We start from the raw sequence: 18,495 nt of genomic DNA on the forward strand, positions 1-18,495 counted from the left end.
GAGTGCTATTCCCTCCCACCAACCTGCAAGCTGCTTAATTCACAAAATCCTTCCTCGCTATTCTCATCGCTTCACATAAATCGAGCAGTGGTGGTTACTATGTGGCAAAAGGAGCTCTCTGTCGTGTGGTGGCATGAAAAGATGCTGACACTATTTGTGTGCGCTGAGGCCTGCAAGAGGGTGCAATGAGCTCTCAGAATAGTTTTAGGAACTTTGATAGTGCTAGAGATGCTCGCTGGTTTGGGCGCCTCCCGCGGCACAAGTGTACATTGAAGAAGATGTAGGGCATCACTCCCAATGTGTTGGCTGACATGCACCACCCCAGCAATTCACTCCTGTGCAGGGCTTCCACTTGTGTCTTTGATGATCCACGGTTTTTCTGGACATTGCGTAGTTCATACGCCTCTGACACCCGTGTGTTGTTACGATTTTCGAAATGCGGAATGGCAACAGGGTGAAACATTGTCACACTAAGGATGGCCCAAGGTGCTTCAAGACAAAGTGGGTACTCAATCACTTGTACATTCGGACTTGGCTCTGCAGTACTGCTTTTCAAAGCAGGCATGGTATGTATTTCCCTCCATGGTGGGATTCACCGTAAAGTGAAACAGGCCTCACGGTCTTTCTAGTGGCTTGGAATGCGTCCCGCGGCCCAGCAGAATGTAATGTCATGCCCTGATTGTCAGCAACTAAAGCCACGCAATTCCCCTGGACCTGCAATTTCGTTAGCTACTTAAGGGACATGGACTGTTATGATTATAGGCTTGAACGGTGGGATGTCGGATGGTAAGGGTCACAATAGCATCTACGCCATTGCCGACAGACTCACCAAATAGGCCTATTTTGCCCTTTGCTCCAGCTCTGTCACAAACCAGGCAGCTGCCCAATTATTCATTACACATATCTGAAGGCTTACAGACTTCATAAAAGCAGTATTCTATACAGGGACCTGAAGTTACTTTTGTAAGCTCTGGCGTGCCCGTATGACCCTCCTACACACTGACAACAATGTTACCAACGCGAACCACCGTAAGCTATATTGACGGATACAGCAGACCAGCCGCACTCGTCTGCAGTATTTGTAGCTCTGTACACATTGTCTGACTGTAAGTTCTTTCTTTTGCTGAGTGAATTTATTGTGCAACAGTTCTCAGGTCACCCTTTTGCTCTCCCGCATCTATGGTCTACACTGGGGAGCCCCTCTTCAATCCGGCCTGATCTTTGTAGTATGAAGTCAACAGCCACCGTGAACAACAGGGAATCTTAGTGGGCATCTGCCTAGTGTAGCCAAATGTATGGGCAGCGCTTAAGATGGACAATAACGCGATTATTACTGGCAAAAACAAGTGTGAAACGCGGAGCGCTAGCCAGATTAGTTGACACAGGAGCAGCTGCGGGCTTTGTTACATGTGGGAGATTTCGCAGCTGTGTTTGGGTCACAAATCTAGTCGTCGTGGACGGTATTTCTTGCAGTAGATAGTATCTGTCCTTCCCTAGCGCATGTCCTGCCTCGAATAGCTACTTCACGTATGAGTACTGCTTCGAACGTTCCGAAATATTACCGTTAAGGTGTTCTATAAACTCAGCTATATGAGCACCGCGTGCAGGTGTGTTGCCCCACATTGTTTCCTTTAGTCTCTTTTTATGGCTTTGGCCTCGAATAGGCTGCGTGCACCGCCTGCATCGACATGCAGACATTGGTGTTTGAGAAGCGGAAGCCATGTTGAACTAGCGTGCATTTGATTGCCTCTACATATTTTGTTTAGCTTCCGTCGTTTCCTCAATTTCTTTTCACCGGCTGAAGAGCACACTTTGGCTTCCTTGTCTGTAGTGCTTTTGCGCTTCTGACTATCCGGGGAGTGGCGAAGGGGCGGGAACTGTATCGCTATCCTGAACACAGCAGGTCTCAACTCACATGTATGGTCCAAGAGTGCGTGTTGAGATTGGTAAGGATCGGTGGGGGAGGAAGTGCAGGGTAAGCACATTGACTCTCTCTAGTACACAGGTTATATTTGACAAGGAAATAGTGCAGCATTAAGTAGATGCCTATTCTGTTCGGATTTCTCGTTTGTGACAGAGTACTTTAAACGCGATGCCGGAATATGCAACGTTGTATCCGTGTGCGGTAGGTACAATGTGGAGCTATCCGTGAATGGTCAGCGTGTTCAGAGGGTGCAGCTGCGCGCAGCTTAACTGTTGCTGTTCCCTCATGTCGGAACTCTGGGGAGGGCAGAGAGGAAAGGGAGGGATCTCTTGAGAAAACGCGGTAAACTGCAGGTCAGTTTGTGTTGATCCAGGAGCAAGGTGTCTTTCATATGCAGACTTTAGTTGGACTGCCATACATGATTTCATCAGTTGACAGAGCAACTGCAGTGCATCTTTGCACATTGCAAGAAAAGCAGAAGGCGTCAGAAGCAACAGGTCTGAAGACTAGCTGTGTGACCAGAGCAGAAGCACTCCAACTCTACTGTAACTTAAGTGCTATCGCTCCCAGCTCCCGCTCAGCGCTCGAGTTCTTTGAACATGTGATACCTGGACATGTAAGAGGTCAGAGGGGCTTTTGCGGTAAGCATATATATCCGTTAATAACACATCACCAGCGCACGTTTGTGTACTCATTAGCTGTACGAGCTAACCGGCTGCTGCTAACGCTACACCTCCATTCACAGAAAATGTATGGCTTCCACTTGGAAGGAAAAAGCTTTCAAATTTTCTCACCTCTGTCTTTGACCTCACAGACAACCTTAATCTGTTGGATACTTGCTGAACCTAATCTTCCTCATATTTCGAGCTACACATACACGTAAAGGCGCTTGTGAACCTGTTCCTGCAGTTGTAGGAAAGTGAACTTGTTCAAGTTCCTTTGGTCATCTGTTATATGCTTGCCTAAGCTATTTAAAAAAAGGCAGCATCTTCACTTAATATAACTCCTATACCACCCATTCATTGTCGAAGGCAATAATCGATGCCAAGAGCTTTCGCTGGAGCGCCTTCGTCCACTAAATCTTAGCTGTTTATCATTCGTGCTTTTCCGGCACACTCGAGAATACTAGTTGCATCGAAATGCCAAGTATATCATCCTCCTGTTGACAATGCATCACCAGGACCCGTGAAAAATCGTAAGTTTTTAAAAGGCCGCGCTATCAGCTCCTGCTGTATTTCCGCAGAGCATCGTGGAGAGACAACAGTCAACAGTTCCGGTGCGATGTACTATTCTACCTATGGTCTCCCGTCGGAAGACATTTGATTCCACACTCAATACACGCTTAATTGCAAGCTGATGACTAGTTTAAAAAATAGTTCCCTGTTTTCCTCCCCGTGCACTTTACGGTGTCCGGCAGGAGGATAGAGGGACAGCTAGGGTGCAAGTAGCTGCAGCTAATCAGCATTTTGAGCATTCACATCTAGCAGCGCATATCATCTAGCCCACGCGCACACAACATTGTCCTCTTGAGGCAAGACTACACAATATTGCGATTGATAAGTTGCACAACAGAAAAGCGTACGAATCGTCATTCGAATATAACTCGTGCAGGACAAAGAGGTGAAGTACAGCATTAGCCACCTCCACCTATTGGATGTCCTGATTTTTTGAGTATTGTATTTACCATCCAGATGTTCATTTTGTTACAACGCGCACTACCAGGAGAGCCTACAAGAATAAATTTAAGCAAGTTTCATGGGTGTTTCGTTGAGTGAAGTGCATAAAACCACCCTAGCTTCTAGTTACTCAACGGAAACGATCGGTTACCGAAATAAAACGCAGTAACGTGCAATGAAATTCCGTATGCAAGGCACGTCTCATCTGTAGATACAGCTATAAATTATGCGGCTTTAAGGAAAAAAGTAATTTATCCTTCAAATGATCCAACACTCCGTTGTTTTGTCCTCGCATTCAAAGTTCTATATATGGGAATACGATATTCTGCTGAAGTAAAACGTAATCATCTGCAATGGCTGTGCTTGCAAAGGACACATCACACATGTTGATGCATCAATGTACGTGTTGTCCGTTTGCGTGCTGATGGATATTTGTATCTACACGAGGTGGTGGCTGTTGTCTCTGTAGCTACAAAAATGTGAAGCGGTACGTAAATCTCCTCGACTGGTAGCTTTAAAAGCAAAGCCTGGATTTACATCTACATGTGCTTCCTGGTGCATATTCATGTGCAAAGCTTTTCCGGCTGCATGTACATTTACACATAAAAGGACAGCAAGGTGATAGCTGGCCTACAAGATATTCGTATGCATATCTACACACGAACAAGCGACAGCAAATGCATACTGTTGTATTTCACTGTACTTCTGGTACTTCCTTATCGGCTTCTTTCAGGTTTTCTCGTTTTGTCTGTTTCATTTGCGTCAATGAGTCTGTAAGCTGGTGCAACAAAGAAGCTTTGACCTGCCCCTCCACTGTAAATCTTGCACATAGAGTACCGAGTCCGGAGATCGTGTGTTTGCTCTTCTGTCAGTTTAGGCAAGCCCTCGAGGTATACAATAGATAGCAAAGGAGAACGTTTTAAGATAAATTCCAAGGACAATATACTTAGCTTGACGCAACCTGAAAAACAGATAGCAGAGAGGTACAGTAAGCAAGAAATGGGCAATAGACGGATGGAGGGGTGCACAAGCGCTGCTCGTTCGTGGACACGCGCAACGTGAGTCGCCTCTCAAGGTCTCAAGGCTTTCTTCATTTAAAGAATAAGCAAATGACCAGATGAGGTAAGTGTGTGGCAGAAGGCGTAGAGTTGCTGTCCACGACAGTGCCACTGTCCCTGGGTCTGTGATGCGGCCTCTGGACTCAGTGCGATTCAGTTTTTAAGGGCCCCGTGACTTTTTTTGCGTTCTGTGGTTCGCATTGCAAATGATTTGATATATCTCCACGAATCAAAGTTAAGTCCATGTTACGTGCCTATCTTGGTGTGTCCTGCTGTATCCCTCAAAGCCAACTCATCCCTGTCTCCAGCTTTCTCGTTCCTGTGCCTCTGCTTGTTCCTTAAGTAGTAGCCCTACCCCTGACATCTAAGACTTTGAGCTCCTGCGTACAATTCCTCCTAGCAAGGAGCATCAGGCCATCATCTTGTATGCTGCTACAGCCCGCCACCCGCAGGACCCTCAATCCTCCTCTCTTTTCGCTCAGTCGAATCAATGTATCATGATTAAGTTCCAAATAGCCACAGCATTCCAACTGAGACAAGCCTCATAGCCCAACACCGAAAGCAGGCGGCACTGAACGTTGAACAGGTATCATTAGAGGGGAAGGTATCCACTTAATCCTAGCCTTGAACACACAACTGGCTGAGACCTAAAAGGATCTTGAATGCAATTAGTTGTGGGGCATACATCCTGAAGGTGGGGCAGCATAGCGAGGCACGTGCCGAGCTTGATGTCGGATTCTCTTTGACAGCAGAGGGAGATGTTCAGGCAACAAATGTTTTGGTGCTCCGAGAGAAAAGCCTGCAGGGCCTGAAGCAGGAGCAGCACAAGTGGTGGCGCTTCTTCTGCATCTGTGCATCTCAGCATCCTTCAGTGACTGCCAGTTACTAGGCCCTACTCTCCCTTTGTCTTTTCGTCATCTTCTCTTTCTAGCCCCTCGCTAGATGTTTGCTTGCCCTTCAAGTCGTTCGCTATGTGTACTGGAGTCATGAGAGAGGGTTTAGAGCCCGCAATGCCGTACAGCTTTGGAAGCAATCGACGAAGCAACTGCTTCCTGTATTGCGATGATTGATTACCTGAGCGCTGAGTTCTGTACAGCCGGCGCAGGAGAAAGAGAGCAATCCGGGGAACGCACGGCAAAGAACAGACAGACCTACAAACGCAAGCAAACGATCCCAAGCTCTGACCCTGAAGCATTAAAACTCTCTACGCCCTACTCTTTAAACCTCAGTCTTCTTACAGCTGTCTGAAAAGGCTGGGCAGCGAGAGACTTGCAGCTCCTTGAGCTTCTCTAATGGAAGCAGAAAACGCGTGCTGAACACAAGGACGGAGCGCTACAGTATACACGCTCAACCGAATGCCTTAAGCTCCAGCTCCAGACCCAAAGCCTTTAGTCCTACGGTCAACGCACTTTTCTTTGTTGACAGCCTTCAAACACCCCGAGAGATTCAAGGCCCTTAGGCACTGCACCGTAGGCAAAAACCCCAAACCTACTGGCTCACAGTTCCACAACCAAAGCCTAAAGAACTGATCTACATTAGTGCAAGCTAAACGCTGCCATTTTATCCGAGGTTGCAATTTGAGATATAGGGTTTCAGGGAGGACGGGGGACGGAAGCTAGGGGTTTTTGTACCGGCATCCGCGGTAAAAACGATAAAGTGCTCAGCCCTTCACACGAATTCAAATCAAGGTTTTCCAAACTGTGGAAGCAGCAGGGGTACGAGCAGCATGAACACCATTTATTACAGGGAGGCATATGTAAGGGTAGTGCTGAGCCTGAACAGGATCCTCCATATTGCAAACTTTCCTGTCCACATCGAGGGACTGCACTTCAGAGCTTTAAGCGGAGAGTCTACCTGCAACAGACTCCTAGGGCAGCCTCAGCGTCCTGTTGCACAAGGCTGCCGCCCAGGGACAGACACCGCAGGGACCCCCCAACCTTCCGCAGGAGGCCCGCCAAGTCTTTTGGCTCTAGCCAAGTAACTCGTGTTCCTTCCAAACAAAAGACTCCCTGTGAGCAATTTAGTATGCTTTCGTCCGGCTCTTCAAAGGGCTGCCTAGCTGAACAGCCCCCTCCAGCAAGATTCTTAAGGGAGCAGTCATCTGCAGAAGCCCGGGAACTTTCAAGGGGGGCCTCCCAGTAAGACTGCACTCTAGGAAGGAAATTACTAGCAGTAGGGCCCGCGCAGTAGTCTTCAAGGGCCCCACTTGTGCTTTTTTTCCCCTTTTTTAAAGCTTTTCCTTTAGACTCTCTTTTCTTTGGGATTCGGAGAGGAGGGGAAGCATTGGCGCGCCCGTGAAGTGGAATCTGAGGAAGTGGGTCTTTAGGATGAAGGCCCCAAGAAACGGAACCCATGTACGCTCCACTGAATTTATGCAGCAGGGATAGGGGTAGTAGATGGTACCGTATGGCCTGGGAGTCCATTGAATGTAGCGGAGGCAAATCCTCGCTGGGGAGTGGCCTCGGCACGCCCTCCTGTAGCGCCGGCAGCAGCAGCACGACTTTAAGCAAAATATTACCGAGTCTTACAGCCCCATAAACCTTTTCGAAGCTCAAACCCTGCACATATATGTTAGTAGCTAAGATCATACACCTGAATGAGATAGTCAAATCATGGATAGTAATCCCTCAAGGATCTGCCAAGGGGACACCGCTGGGATCCAAACAACACTTTAGAACGCCCCACCGAGCTCTCGTTACAGGTACTCACCATAAAGGCAGGTACATCGGGGGCCCACCAGTGATATGTGGGGCTTGCAATTCTACTTCGGGCACTGAAACTTCCAGGACATCCCAGAACATTAAAGGCCTTGTGGGTCCCTGTGAGGGCACCACAGAGCCGTTCCAGGGAATCAATTGAACAAAGCTCCATAAGATCGCGTAGAGGAGTTATTCCTTGTTCCCACAAAGAGCTTCTAATTGCTTGTTCTGCTGCTGCTAGTAGGGTGGCTTCATCGGAGAATTCTTCGTGAAGTGCTCCTGGATAGGCTTCCATGTGGAAGCTACGAAGGCTTCCAAAGTGTCTCAGAGAGCATTTTCTACCTATCCTAGCTGCGTGTTGCTGCAGGACAGAGAGCCTGTATAGGTGAATGCAGCAGGGGGCCCGCGGGGTCGCCCCACGCTCTCCGTCGTGTGGGTCGAATGCCTTAGAGGGGCCACCGAAAGCAAAATAGAATGAGGCCTTCGATTCTTCATTCACGTATGAAGCTGGAAGATCCATGGAGCACTCCTCTGTTCCTGATACCACTGTTCTTCCTGTTTCTGCTATTAGTGCTAATTTAGCGGTCCCAGCACCCGATGAGCAGCTGGCCATATTGACTCACTGTGACTAATGCGTAAACTGCACGCCCAAGACCACGAGGCTAGATACTGAATCAACAGATTCTTAGTTCATCGTTGCCCAGCTTTGTGGCCTTTGAAACGCCCTTTTGGTTAAGCAGTGTATGCAGTTTGCTGAGTCTACGACAAGCACACCTTAAGGCCTGTGACAATACTCGTAGAAATCCCCGGAACCCTTGCTGCCGAGCCTCTAAAAGGTCCTCAGTGTTTTTTTACTCGTTAATCTGAGAGTTCTGGTAGCCCATGAAATACAGCCGCGGGGGGTCTCGCAACAGTAACCGAGATTTCTGAACCCAGTTGCGGCACTGTGAGGCCTCCCACTTCATTATAGCAATAAGATAGTGCTGGGCTTTATTCTATAGGGTGAATACCTGTAAAAACTTCCTCCCTGCGCTATTGGACCCTCACAGCTTTATAAGGCCCCAGAAAAATGGATGCACCTCTAGGTGAAGTGGCTCTCAACAGAATGCCTGCTTCTCGTACTTTGCCCGACAAACCAACCAATTCATGATGACAGCACATATGGGTGTCCATGTAGGGTCTATGCGCAGCAACAAAGCCGTGGGAAAGGCAGGGTCTGTGATGCTGCATGGTGCAGTACAGCCACACTGCACGGAGTGCAGCAACAGCGGCAGCGGCTGTTGCTAATGCTATAAAAAACATCTTTGGAGGACTAATACTATTCACCCAACATTTACAAAGCCATGACGTAACTCTCCTCATAGTTCGCAAGAGAAAGAAGGGACGCCGCAGCTGGGCCTTGGGACAAGCTCTGCGCGCCAGCCCTAGCAAAAACAACACATGTTGCAGCAATGGTAGTCAACTCTTTCTCTTTCTTCAATCTTTCCATGGCAGCCATGCCTTTTTTCTACTCTCTATTCTTCGTATTCCTTCCGCACCCTGTCTTTCCCATTAACTCATGGGCCCTCAAGGGGCCCCCAACAGCTAACCATGAAGCCTCAGTACAAAGCGAGGGCAGCAGAAGCGTCAGTGAAGTTGTGAACTCCCGAAGCATATTTCAAGCCATTTAGACTTCCCCGCATCATCCTTGAGCTTCTAGGTTCCCTTATCCTGACATACTACTTGCATTTCTTGTGTTCATACTCAATCTCACCACTCACCGTTGAGATTACAACGATGCCGCCTTTCACAACTGGATCGGCGTCGAGTAAAGGACCCGTGCTTTATGCAGAAGGGGCTCTAGATGTTCCTATTAGGGGTCCCTCGGGGGTCACCGTTCCTGCCGCCCCCTTGTTGCCTTCGTTCACTGCTTCCCCCTGTGTGCTTAGAGCGAGGCCCGGCTTCTTCCTCCCCGCCAGAAAGCTAGAACCAGCAAAGCTGTATATGAGTAACTACTTGAAGAACCAGCACAAGATGCAGCAGCAAATGAAGGTGGCCGTACCAACAGACTGGGAGCCTTCACCTGAATCCTATCAGGGGTTCCCGCAGGCTCCTCATGACCTTCAGGGGTCATCTGCACCACTAACAAGCAATGAGACTACACTCTGGGACAATTTGGCTCAGATTAGTGACGAGACTGCCCTTAGGGACACGTGAGCCAAAATTGAAGCTATCAGTTCTACACTCAGACTGGTTGTAGGAGAGATGTGAATAATAAGGGATGAGGTCTAGGGTCTGGGCCATCGCATGGATATTGAAAGGGGAACATTTTCATTGGAGCTAAGTGCATAGGGGATTTGTTGGGTTTACATTTGCCCGTGCTGCTGCAGAACGGGAGGAGGCCCTACCCTGCGCGAAGCCGGCGTGTGGCTGTATGGCAACTGTAGGGTGGGTTGACGAGTTCCAAGTTCAGCATTAGATATGCAGGTCTTGCCGTATCGTAATCAATGCGTAATATTGGCATTGTTTATGGGTAAATCACCTTCTATCTTAGGTTGACCAGCCTGTACCCTGTGCGTGTGCATGCGCACAAATAGAATTGCTTTCTAGATGTGTTCAGTATTCATCTGCCACTGTGCGCCTCAGCTTTGCTTATCTCGTGGCTTTCTATCTCCGAAGTGTCCGCACTCTGGTTGGAGTCGCCCTGGAAGTTTTTCGGCAGCCTGTGGTTTTTCTCTCGATGCTGCGGCAGCGAGGGAAATTGCAGCAGCGGCAGCACAGGGCGACGTGCTAGCAGCGGCAACAGTACAGCAGTTTTTCTCACTGGGAGATGCTGCTCCTCTTCGGGGTGAAGGAGTCCCGACAGCTTACAAAATGCAAGGGAAACAGGAACTTTCAAAATCGACGGTGCCTCCCAGAATGCAGGGGCCTCTAGAGATTGTGCAGCCTACACTGGGTTCGCGCAATACCATGCCCAGAAACGGCCGGAGGCTTAAAAGTGCAATTCCTCTTGCAGAAACTCCCGTAGGTCGCGCTCCGAAGCAAACCCAGCGGGCGTCACGCATGTGGGCATCTAAGCCCAGGGATAAAGGGCATGAAAGAGATAGCCCCAGCAGAAGATACTATACAGTACAGGACACAGACACTGATGTAGCTTTGAGAGGCATATGCGGAGAAAGAGCCAGGAGCGAGCAGGCCAGCAGCACAAGCAGGGTGGACGACCAGTACTTCCGACAGCATATGCACCGCCCCAGAGAGCAGGATCAGCAGCAGCGGAGAAATAAGACACATTTTTATTCCCCAGAAGGCTACAGAAGGGGTCGGAGTCATACGGGGGAAGAGTAAGAGGCTGTTTACACTGTAGGTGCTGCTACCACCCATGCTGCCACGGGAGCTTTACACACAATTTTTCTTGACGCAGTATCTCTACAGCATCCAAGTGCAGTGCTTTCTATCCAGTATGCCGAACCAGTGTTTTTGATTGCTCAGAGCCAAGCCTTTGGATTGTCTGATGCGGGATCTTGAGGGTACAAACGCCAAAGCATTAAGGAGCATTGTCCTCAGACTCATAGACTGCAGACGGTACACTACCAGCAGCTAATATGCCATCTGTGCATATTCAACACAAAACCATAAAGCCTCTTTGATCTTTTGAGCAGCGCCTTAGTGTACACAGATGCACGTACTTTGAGAAGCCATACGAAGCGCTAGTGTGTAAACATGTGAAGATATCGTGTTTGTATATACTGTTTGTCTTCATTCAGACTTGAAACCCAAATAGAGGCAGATTCACACCAACTCCAAGTCCTTGATGCCATTTTACACCAACACGAAGCACCAGACACTGCTGTGGCTCATCTCTTGGGAAAATACGGGGGGGACCCGGGGCAGCCCCTTGCCCAATACCTCATCCCACCAAGGAAAGCAAATTTGCATGGGGTCCCCATAGAAGCACATACCCAGGCCCAAGGGAGAAAAGCTCTTCAGGAAGACGAGATTCTCAACAAGAGAGCCCTAAAAAGTGGGTTGCCCATCAATGAAGGCATTCGTTCTAAAGGTGCTCCCGGTCCGAGCTCCCCCGGCGGCATATCAGTGGTGAACGCAGCTCTTGGCGTGGGTCTCCATCACAGCACATTCGCGGGGGAGGTCTGAAAGATCCCCCCTATTGCAGAGGCCTCATCCACAACAACAGCACCTGAAGCCAATAGATCCATGGAAAATGTTTCCTCAGATACGACGAAGGCTGCTGTGCCATCCACTTTCCGGCATGAGAGCGGCCCCCCCGAAGGCACTTGATAACGTTATGAAAGTGCCGGCCCCAAAGAAACACTGATGAGTACCTTTCCGTTTTAAAAGGTACGGGTGCATGTGGTTTTCCGGGTGCCTGTTCATCCACACAAACCGAAGGCTCAGGTAATTTTTTGCACGAAAACTACAAGTCAAAATCCCTTTTGCTTATTCTCAAGCCGCTGGTAACGAGTGAGCGCCGAGCATATTCGGATGTTAGTTTGCTACCTTCCTCCTCCTCGTGTCCCACTCCAGTTCTCAAAAGCAGGGACCCGGGCTGCTTTACTGCATTGCTGTAAGCATAATCCTCGACAGCTCTCACATTAAATGCAAGGATGCTCCTACAAGTATCTTGTTTTTCCTAAAGCCGTAACTTGCGGGTCTGAGCGTGGTCTTAGCACCAAACGCCGCAGTTTGTAACTGACTTGGGGGTGGGGCTGGTGTACCTCGAAGCTCAGGGTGACTGCACGACCAAGCTTGCTTCTATGGTGGGTTTCGACCTTGTCTTGGCTTGCCGGCTGCAGTGCGCTTGATCCACCTTACGGGTTTCTGTTTCTGATAGTTGCTTCTAGCTTTGCATGAGTAAAAGTAAGCATGCCAGTGAACACAGACGCCCAAAGGGGTCAAAAAATTTACTACTGCTTCTACGTCTAGGAAAGCCATAAACTTTCACGAATGCTCAGCCTGTTTTCCAAAGAGTACAAGGTACACGTTTTCTTGCAGACAACCTCAGCTACTTTTTCATTGAGTAACAAATTCATAACTCCTGCGGGCCGTTTCTGGATGTTGTAAGGAGTCAAAAAGCGTCAGCACCGATAAGACGTGTGAATCTTTCCAGAAATCCTGGTGGCTCCCTGCAAAATTTTGCGGTGTGGGGCTATTCGCACAACGCAGCCTATAAATTACTCTATTTCATTCCTGTGACGAAAACGTTTCTCAAAGTGTATTAAGTCGAATATAAAAACTTGTTTTGAGACTCTCCAGTTCGTTTTCTTTGGCAACGTCCATGGCGAAACAAGGCAGTTGTCACTGGTAATCCCACAAGAGGCCTCTCCAGAACGCTTATCTTAATAATTACCATTTTTTCGCCTGAACACGTACTGTTTTCCACTACATAGAGCTTGTCAAGACATTTTTCGTCAGGCTTCTCACACACATTGGCAAAGGATCGAGAAAGCGCGAGCTTAAGACTCAGTGGTGCGTTAAGCAAGAGGGGAGATGAAAATCGATTGTGGCATCCACACGTACATTTTGCAATCAGATCAATGCTCTGTGTATGACTAAAGGCTGTGTGATGTTTCGAAAGGGCTCATGGTTGGGCCAGGAAAAGGCCCTTACGGGCACTGCATCGGCCTGCTCCGCTTCAAGCCCTTCACCCTGTTTTTGGTTATTAAAAGTGTGAGGTCGCAAAAGACCGGTTCATTAATGCGCAATCGTCATCTGGCACACCACTTCTGGCGGTACGCCACTAGCTATGGCAAAATCCACCGGCTTCTCCAAAACTTTTAAACGGCGTCACCTCAGTTCCGTTTTGAAGGCTTCAATGCCTTTTAACCAGAAAAAATCGATAAGCTTTCTTACTTTCAGCACGTTGGCTTTGTGGGCATGTTGATAGCGTTTAATTTTTTTTATTCGAGAGGACTCGACACCTATGGCTAGACAACATTTCAGTTTACAGTCTGTTTGCCCTCCGCAATCTCCAGTGAAGTGTTAATACAAGCCATCAACTTTTGTAAAAATCTCAATTCCGATGATACAGGGTCACTCTCACAGGCCCCTAGATGGCCTACTACTTACCTGGCAAGCACAGATCCCTAGGCATATGAGGCGCTTGATACTGAATTGCAGGATCATGCAGACAATGAGCCAGCCGCTACTGGGAATATATGGAGGAGTTTGCTAAATCGGCTCTCTCCGTGCATGTACAGCTTTAGCATCCACTGGTCGAGAATCTGCTAGGGGAGCTAGGCAATGGTATTGAATAAACAGCTCCAGCACAGACCCCAAAAGCTCCTGTGAACGAAAGCTGGGAGAGCTCTCACCCTATGTCGGAATAGCGGCCACGGGGACATGTAATCACCTTTGCCGGACGGCTGTACCATGTGGAAGGCCACTCAGACAGTTCTTTGACTAGATTTTGTCCCGCATTCCCTCAAGAAGTATATATTTGCCTGCAGGAGAATCACGCCGCTTCCTGGAGAACGTAGGAGTGTATTCTGTGGTAGTACACGTTTTACACTATGTGCAGTCGTTTCCACTTGAGCAGAATATCCTTGACAGTGTAATATTCACAACACAGACCATGATACTTGATATACCCGTGGCAAAAGGTAGAAACGTTTTGTCCTCAGAGACGGAACGAAAACTTGTTCTCAGAGAAGGCGGTTTTTTGCGGTGGGGAGGGCTTAGAATTGTTGTACAGTTCACGAATACCAGTGGGAAGCTCTATGCCAGGAAAATCTTTCACATTTACGGTTTCTGGAGAGTAGTACTGGCCTCGTGAAAATATTACTCATCGAGCATCCACTTATTGCTTGCTTGTGTAGATGACGGAGAATACGCGCGGCATTTGCAGGTGCTACCTCCTCTTGCATGAAACGTGACAGCCGTAATATCTTGTTGGCCCTCGTGGTTATCGTTTCCTGGACGGTATGATCCTTGCGCATCGGCATCTAGTCGATTTACTCGGTCTCTCAAGGCGTATTCGAACGCCGCACTGGCAACCGATCTTCGCTCTTGACCATCACATAGTAAGCTATCGGGAATTGCGATAAATTTGCATGGTTTCGGGGAGGTACACCAGAATATTCAGCCACGAAACTTTTCCATCATATTCAATGAGCAGCTGTTTCTTTCAAACCTTGGTGGAATCTAGGCTCTTGGCTGCCGTGGATACCCAGCTCTCTCAATGGCAACAAACGTGTATTTAGTAATGATCGATCTGACACTGTTTTTATAGGCTCCCGCATCTGGTAGCCACAACGAATTCATGGCAAGTAGGATCTCCACTCCTCAGTTTGAAGAGCCAACAATCGGCAGTGTCTTCGTCCTTCCCAAACTCTGGCAAATTGAAAATGCTCGAGGCTGCAGCATTGCTCAGTAACTCCAACGTCAACCTTACAGCAGAGCTTATCACTTTCGTGACCTGCGAAGCTTAAGACCTGATAAAAAGGCTCGTCACAGCCGACGGAGCTCTTCTACCCACTCCCACTCAAGCACTTCAATCCCATTTGTCAAGGCCATTCGTATACGAGACTAGGATATGCCGAAACTCTCGATGCAAATAGAAGCGTTGATACAGTACTCCAATTTCACACAGTCTCCTCGAAGAGCATGGGTGATCATTTGTAGATTCTAATCATCGTTGGTGCACCGCAAACAGCAAGGTGGGCCCATTATTCTCTGTTGCTCTTCAAAGGCTAGTTCATGTATAGAATATTGCCAATATTTTTGCCTGGTTTAGCGTACCTAGACAAAAAATCCGTATCCGGCAGTACATTTCTGCACAGAGCCAGGTCAGTTAGCATGGACTTCAGAACACGCAAGGCTTTAATGCGCTGCTTTGTTGGCCGCAAAATTCGTTTTAAAGACTCAAGTCGCTGATTGCTAGTCAATCCCCACACTACCTGGTAAAGAGTTTGTTGCGCTGCAAAGCCCGGCAGTTAGGTTGTTAAAACGAGATTTTCTCTGCAGCTTCCTACATGCCTCCAACCAGATAGAAGCCAGAAAATCATTGAGTCAGGTGAAAATTCACAATAAAAGTGTGTTCTATACACTTTGAAGCTCTGTGACTGGCCAAACACTGTCAGTTGCAGTGTATTTATCAGTCGCAATCACTCGCCAGCTGCTTTCTGTCTACAGACCATAAATGCCGCTTGAAAAAGCTCATCACGCACCCTATGTTGGACACCAGTCTCACCTTTGCTTTTCATTACATAAAATGAATCTACGAGTAAGCGCCTATTGGATGCTGGGTTTACGGAGAAGCATGGGGTGGCAGGCGGTGCGTCCTGTCTCAGGGCACTATGAGCAGCTGAAAAAGGATCAGCGTAGGACCAGTTGAGTTTTAAATTGTGGAAGGCCTCGATGGCGTCTAAGACTGATAAAACTTGCTGGATTGGTTTATGTTGGTGGGGTTGTCCCCAGTTTTCCTATTTTGAAAGCGGCAACTGCACGCACGGCAGCCCACCCCCAAGGGTTCGTCTGTAGTCAGTTAGAGCTTAGCACAAAAAGCTTGCCGGTGCAAATATGAAACAACCCCCATTTTAGATATATAACTTTAGACGGGAGCCCGCAGAGGACCAGTACTTGTATGTCCGTGCCCCCTTCGGAGCAGATCCGCCTCGTGGAGCTCCAGTAGCGTGGCACATTTCACTCTGTGGGTCCTGCTGACAAGCTTGGCCTAATCTCCATATATTCAAGATCAAAATCATTTTTTTTCTCTCTCTCTGAAAATGAAGGCATCTCTAATGTGGCTTTGCACGGCACTTTCAAGCGGTCCTTCTTGAGTCCAGAGGGTCACCTAGGCCTCAATCCTGCGCCACCTCGGGATGGACTGAGCTTAGCTGTGCTAAATCATAAATTGTTTAATCCGAGAGACAAGAACAGAAGGATTTAAGCATTTTCCGAAGCTGTCCAGCTGTACATTAAGCAAATACGGGGGTCACTCACGGTGAACAGCAGGACAGACAATGAAACACAAGCGTCGGCACAAAACAAAATTTTACGGCCCTTGTCTTTTATGAGACAAGAACATGGCATCCAGACCAATGTAGGAAAGCAGTCAACCTCCTCTGTTCTAGTCCAGGCACTTGTCAAAGGAAGGGCAAATTTCGAGGAGCGGGATAGCGAAGTGGTTAATATTGGACCTACTCAACAAAGGGTACAAAACACTTCACGGCCATTTGCGTGGATTAGCGAGGGTATTGCAAAATTTGCTGCATCTACGAATTCCTTTTTCCAGCGTAATGCTCAACCCCTTTTTGAGAGGGAAACCAGCTCCCCAGAATTCGACGAGGACACGCAACACTCAAGTCCACCGGAACAGGGGTCTCCGATAGTAGCCGAAGCTGTTGAGCGTGCAGGGAGCGAACGACCAAGGAAAAGTATTTTTAAGCGAGGAATACTAGCGGCCCAAAACCTGGAGTTCAATTCACTGCTCCACAAAAACGAAAGCATACATTTTCAGCCCATAATATCAGGAAAAAGAATATCTTTGAAGAGGGGCGAAATTATTGGCGAAGGCGGCTACGAAGTTGTTTTGCGTTTTATTTGGGATTCCTGGATGGAATATGCAGGCAGATTTTTAAAGATTTCCACCAGTCCGGAGGAAGAAATGGAAAGTATGAACTCCCAACTTTCGATAGTCGGAGCAATTCCAAAAACGAAGACCTATGGATAGCCACATACCGCAATCGTCTGGTGCTAACGCTCGATATTTTGAAGAAGGTGGATGCAAACCTTGTGCTGTCAGGAAAGAAAGGCAGACGCCCACTCAATGCAATGATCCTTACCCCTCTCTTTGCGACGGATCTTTCGCACCTTATATCAGTAATATACAGTAAGCTGCATGAGAATCATGGTCCACTTATAAGCCTGACTCAGCAGGCTGTTGCGGCGGTGAGTAATCTGCATGCCCTTGGGCTAGTACATCTTGACATCAAACCTGCTAACTTCTTTATCAGTGAGGTTGGACGTGTATGCTTGGAGGATATCGATGGTTCCAGTCCCAATAAAAGCTCACTATTTCCGCCGGTTTATACCGCTGCCTATGTATCACCTGAGCTTGCGCGTATCGTGTTGGAAAGTGATGTGTGTGCCATACGAGAAGTTACGATGGATTCATGGCAGCTAGGAGTTTCAATAGACAATATCTGGTGCAATTCTTTACCGAAGGTACAAAATTCGTATATGAGCTACAATCTCCTTGGGTGTATTGCAAGAATAGAGGACATAGCTCCATAATTGGATTCCACATATACCAAGCGCATGCCTAGCTCGGTCCTGAGCCTCAAACTTGCTTTTTGTGAAGTCAACCCAACAAGCCGCCTTGCTCCAGCAGATGCCTTAAAGTCACTCCCAGCACTGATTTTTCTACCAAACAATGCTAAGGACTAGGCTAGCGAGATGAGTACTGACATGCGGAGGCCTTTCAATCCGCATCAAAGGATGTTGAATGAAGGTGGTTCCAGAGTTTCTACGAATGTTTTACAAGAAGCACTCCACTCGCATTCATTTGCTAATGTTATTTTATCGCCGTTGTGCATTCACCATGGGCGCATCCAGCTGTAGATGCGTTTCCTTGGCAAACCACCACAGTATACACTCTCTGCGCTCTTCGGGAATAAAAGAACCAACAGTGACTGCTCTGCCCTCTTTTAAGAATGCTCACAAATTAGGGCATTTTCGCGAATAGCCAAATGAACGGATTTGAAAGCTGCTGTAGTGTACGCCTGCATGCAGGTAGACAATGGAACCATTTTTTTTATGCCATTTCCGCAACAATCCTTTTTTTAATTTGGCCACTGAAGTAAAAAGTGTGTTCTGAGGACAATTGGCTGCATATGGATCTTACGAACTAGAGGGACGATAGTGTGTTTAACAAGTGTCCTCTTGATAATTGTATTATTCTTCTCAACCTTTTAGACTCATTGCCCAGAGAGCTAAATATTATAATATAGAATCATGGAAATAACGGGATTTGAACTTGCATCTTCACCCCACGGCTTGATTGTCATTCTGAAAGCTGAGACAAGTTCCATTAATAAAGAGTTTGTGTGCTTCTAAACTATGAAATTTTAAAGTTTCAAATATTGCATAACATTTATTTATTTAGCTCCTGCAATATATCACTTAAAGCTCTCTAATAAAAT

The 18,495-nt window shown here is 47.7% G+C and overlaps 3 protein-coding genes across 3 annotated transcripts; 2 read left to right on the forward strand and 1 right to left on the reverse strand.

Annotated features, from left to right (window-relative positions):
• Positions 1 to 4,316: 4,316 nt before the first annotated feature.
• On the reverse strand, positions 4,317 to 7,970 carry LOC34618919. Its single transcript, XM_026336962.1, has 7 exons — positions 7,780 to 7,970; positions 7,368 to 7,659; positions 6,513 to 7,132; positions 5,883 to 5,970; positions 5,344 to 5,457; positions 5,014 to 5,188; positions 4,317 to 4,561 (listed from the first exon to the last, which is right to left on the reverse strand). Exons 1-7 carry the CDS (start codon positions 7,968 to 7,970, stop codon positions 4,317 to 4,319), a joined length of 1,725 nt encoding a protein of 574 aa, XP_026192747.1.
• Positions 7,971 to 9,133: 1,163 nt separating this feature from the next.
• LOC34618920 lies at positions 9,134 to 11,488 on the forward strand. Its single transcript, XM_026336963.1, has 5 exons — positions 9,134 to 9,549; positions 9,689 to 9,803; positions 10,016 to 10,560; positions 10,826 to 10,918; positions 11,101 to 11,488. The coding sequence occupies exons 1-5, from the start codon at positions 9,134 to 9,136 to the stop codon at positions 11,486 to 11,488; spliced, it is 1,557 nt and encodes a 518-aa protein (XP_026192748.1).
• A 4,876-nt stretch (positions 11,489 to 16,364) lies between these two features.
• Positions 16,365 to 17,587, forward strand: LOC113147203 (ribosomal protein S6 kinase 2 alpha-like). Its single transcript, XM_026336964.1, has 2 exons — positions 16,365 to 16,965; positions 17,097 to 17,587. The coding sequence occupies exons 1-2, from the start codon at positions 16,365 to 16,367 to the stop codon at positions 17,585 to 17,587; spliced, it is 1,092 nt and encodes a 363-aa protein (XP_026192749.1).
• Positions 17,588 to 18,495: the final 908 nt, after the last annotated feature.

Source organism: Cyclospora cayetanensis, unplaced genomic scaffold (assembly GCF_002999335.1).
Source record: "Cyclospora cayetanensis isolate NF1_C8 unplaced genomic scaffold, CcayRef3 CcayRef3_contig_158, whole genome shotgun sequence".
NCBI lineage: Eukaryota > Apicomplexa > Conoidasida > Eucoccidiorida > Eimeriidae > Cyclospora > Cyclospora cayetanensis.

Excerpts from the sequence above, each read along its gene's own strand:
- LOC34618919 (XM_026336962.1), bottom strand. The coding sequence starts at position 7,970 with ATGGCCAGCTGCTCATCGGGTGCTGGGACCGCTAAATTAGCACTAATA. Across the intron at positions 5,458-5,882 it reads ACAGCTGTAAGAAGACTGAG|GCTTTTCTCTCGGAGCACCA; the intron begins GTTTAAAGAGTA and ends CAGGCCCTGCAG. Across the intron at positions 4,562-5,013 it reads CAAAGTCTTAGATGTCAGGG|GTTGCGTCAAGCTAAGTATA; the intron begins GTAGGGCTACTA and ends TCTGTTTTTCAG.
- LOC34618920 (XM_026336963.1), top strand. The coding sequence starts at position 9,134 with ATGCCGCCTTTCACAACTGGATCGGCGTCGAGTAAAGGACCCGTGCTT. Across the intron at positions 9,550-9,688 it reads GAGACTGCCCTTAGGGACAC|GGGATTTGTTGGGTTTACAT; the intron begins GTGAGCCAAAAT and ends CTAAGTGCATAG. Across the intron at positions 10,919-11,100 it reads AGACTCATAGACTGCAGACG|ACTTGAAACCCAAATAGAGG; the intron begins GTACACTACCAG and ends GTCTTCATTCAG.
- LOC113147203 (XM_026336964.1), top strand. The coding sequence starts at position 16,365 with ATGAGACAAGAACATGGCATCCAGACCAATGTAGGAAAGCAGTCAACC. Across the intron at positions 16,966-17,096 it reads TCCGGAGGAAGAAATGGAAA|GAAAGAAAGGCAGACGCCCA; the intron begins GTATGAACTCCC and ends TTGTGCTGTCAG.